This window comes from Sinocyclocheilus grahami, unplaced genomic scaffold (genome assembly GCF_001515645.1).
Source record: "Sinocyclocheilus grahami isolate Dianchi unplaced genomic scaffold, SAMN03320097.WGS_v1.1 scaffold1305.1, whole genome shotgun sequence".
Lineage (NCBI taxonomy): Eukaryota > Metazoa > Chordata > Actinopteri > Cypriniformes > Cyprinidae > Sinocyclocheilus > Sinocyclocheilus grahami.
This window is the reverse complement of record NW_015506484.1, coordinates 253,469-255,728: the sequence shown is the minus strand read 5'-3', so window position 1 is coordinate 255,728 and position 2,260 is coordinate 253,469. Positions and strand designations below refer to the sequence as shown.

The following is a 2,260-nucleotide window of genomic DNA, read 5'->3' as shown; positions in this document are numbered from 1 at the left end:
TAAACACGATAAGCATAGGCCGACTCAGTACTGTAATTGGCATGGTCTGCTTTATTTTTTGCATTTGCTCTGCTTGAGCTTAAATGCTTTTGTTCTTATATATATATATTTGTTTATACACGTTTTCAACTAAAAGATAACCTTGAGGTATAATGTAACATTACGGTAGAACATTGTTGTGTATATTGCCTAACCACAACCTTGTTCAGAAACGGTGACAAAAACTTACTTTAAACCTAATTCAAATAAACAAATATTTGAATATTCATTTTTTATGAGCCCAAATATTCAAATACAATATTTATATATGCGCAGACAGACATACAGTATACATATGCTTGTGACAATGAAGACACTTTGAATGACTGATGTTTGCCAAGTGATACATTTATTAAAACGGGTTATGCAGGAGAATTCAAGAACTGAACTCACTTCACATTTCTAATTATGCTGTTGATCCATGGAATATATAGTGAAATCTTAATATACACATTAGGTTTCTCAGGTGAATTGCAGAGTAATTTATATCCAAATGTTGTGACACCAACTGCAGTGTTTCCACAAACCAAAGGACCCCCAGAATCCCCCTGTTAAGAGAAAAAGTCAATTAAATACCATATACTGTATCAGTTGAAACTCGGTTCATTAATTAACATAAGAATCAAAGTGTGTGAATCATCTTTTGTACATACAATGCAGGATCCACCATGGCCATGTGTGCACATCATCTGTGAGACTGAGAAAGTATCTTGCCACCTCTTGTGACATTCTCTGTTGTTCATTATATTCACGTTTGCCTCCATTAGACGATCGGACTTTGGGCCATCAGTCCACAGTTGTCCCCAGCCCGCAACACTACAGAGAGTATTCACCTCGACATCTTCACCTTTCTTTGGTAATGATATCCATTCAGCATAGTTGTTTAGGCTGACTTTTTCCTGTAACTGTAATTCAAAAACACAATTTTTATTAATAAACTGATTTAATCATCTTTTATAAGACTGAACTGCTGCTGATTATAGTGATGTTTGTGAAGTTGTCAACAGCTAAATGTATTACAAATTGTTACCCTCAAAAGCATGATGTCATTCCAGGAAAAATAAATAATATAGCTTGGATGTGGGATGTAGGACTTCACTCCGATACGATCTGAATTCTCACTGTTCCTTAAGTCATGAGCACCAATCACAACCGTCAGAATCTGAGATCTGTTGAAAGAGAAAGTCATGATGCTTAGTTTCATCAATGCACTGCAGTCACTATGTCAGCCAAAATTATTTTAACTACACAAAAAAACCCTCACCTGCTCCAGCAATGTGCAGCAGTCAACACAAACTCATCAGAAATGAGGAATCCGCCACAGATATGTGTCTTAGTCAACTGAATAGAAACCATGTAAGGTCTGGAGTGGGGTTTTGCTTCTGTGCCGTTCACTATTCCCACATTCACACGAGCTGAGAGAGAGATAGTGCCAAGTCAGCTTCTTCAGTAAAAAAAAATTAAATGTTCTTAAAATAATATGCTGTTAAATAATCAGTCTCACCAGTGAAGGTCAGGTGTGGCAGCAGAGAGGCCAGCAGGAGCAGAGAGATGATGGACATCATGAAGACAATCAATGAGCTCTTACTGGAAAACACTGTATACTATTCGATGGTGGGCAGAGAGACTGAGTTCCCCATAAGTTCTGTTTTTATTGCAATATGAGCAACACGGTGATGAAAAGATCTGTGGGTTCCTGTTAATACTTCCGTTCTTACCTTCAGACTAAAGATGGTCTAGATGATAAAAAATGACGCATGTACAGTGGGTACGGAAAGTATTCAGACCCCCTTAAATTTTTCACTCTTTGTTATATTGCAGCCATTTGCTAAAATCATTTAAGTTAATTTTTTTTCCTCATTAATGTACACACAGCACCCCATATTGACAGAAAAACACAGAATTGTTGACATTTTTGCAGATTTATTAAAAAAGAAAAACTGAAATATCACATGGTCCTAAGTATTCAGACCCTTTGAATACCTTAATACTTTCCGTACCCACTGTATGTATGCATTTTGATTCTTTAATAATTTACAGTTCATAATACAACTGTAGTTACTTTATTTTTTTTATATTTTTTTATTTTTTTATACCTACTACAAATACATAGTCTTTCTAAAAAAAAAAAGGCCAAGATCTGTTGATGCAGGATGTTCATTAATGAGGATAGATTTCTCTCTACTATTTCTTATGTCATGGAGTCATGATGGCAAATAGA

The 2,260-nt window shown here is 35.6% G+C and overlaps 1 protein-coding gene across 1 annotated transcript; it reads right to left on the bottom strand.

The window, feature by feature from the left end:
- Positions 1-380: 380 nt before the first annotated feature.
- Positions 381-1,657, bottom strand: LOC107569042 (mast cell protease 3-like). Its single transcript, XM_016255042.1, has 5 exons — positions 1,544-1,657; positions 1,304-1,454; positions 1,070-1,208; positions 693-944; positions 381-587 (listed from the first exon to the last, which is right to left on the bottom strand). Exons 1-5 carry the CDS (start codon positions 1,602-1,604, stop codon positions 429-431), a joined length of 762 nt encoding a protein of 253 aa, XP_016110528.1. The 5' UTR covers positions 1,605-1,657; the 3' UTR covers positions 381-428.
- Positions 1,658-2,260: the final 603 nt, after the last annotated feature.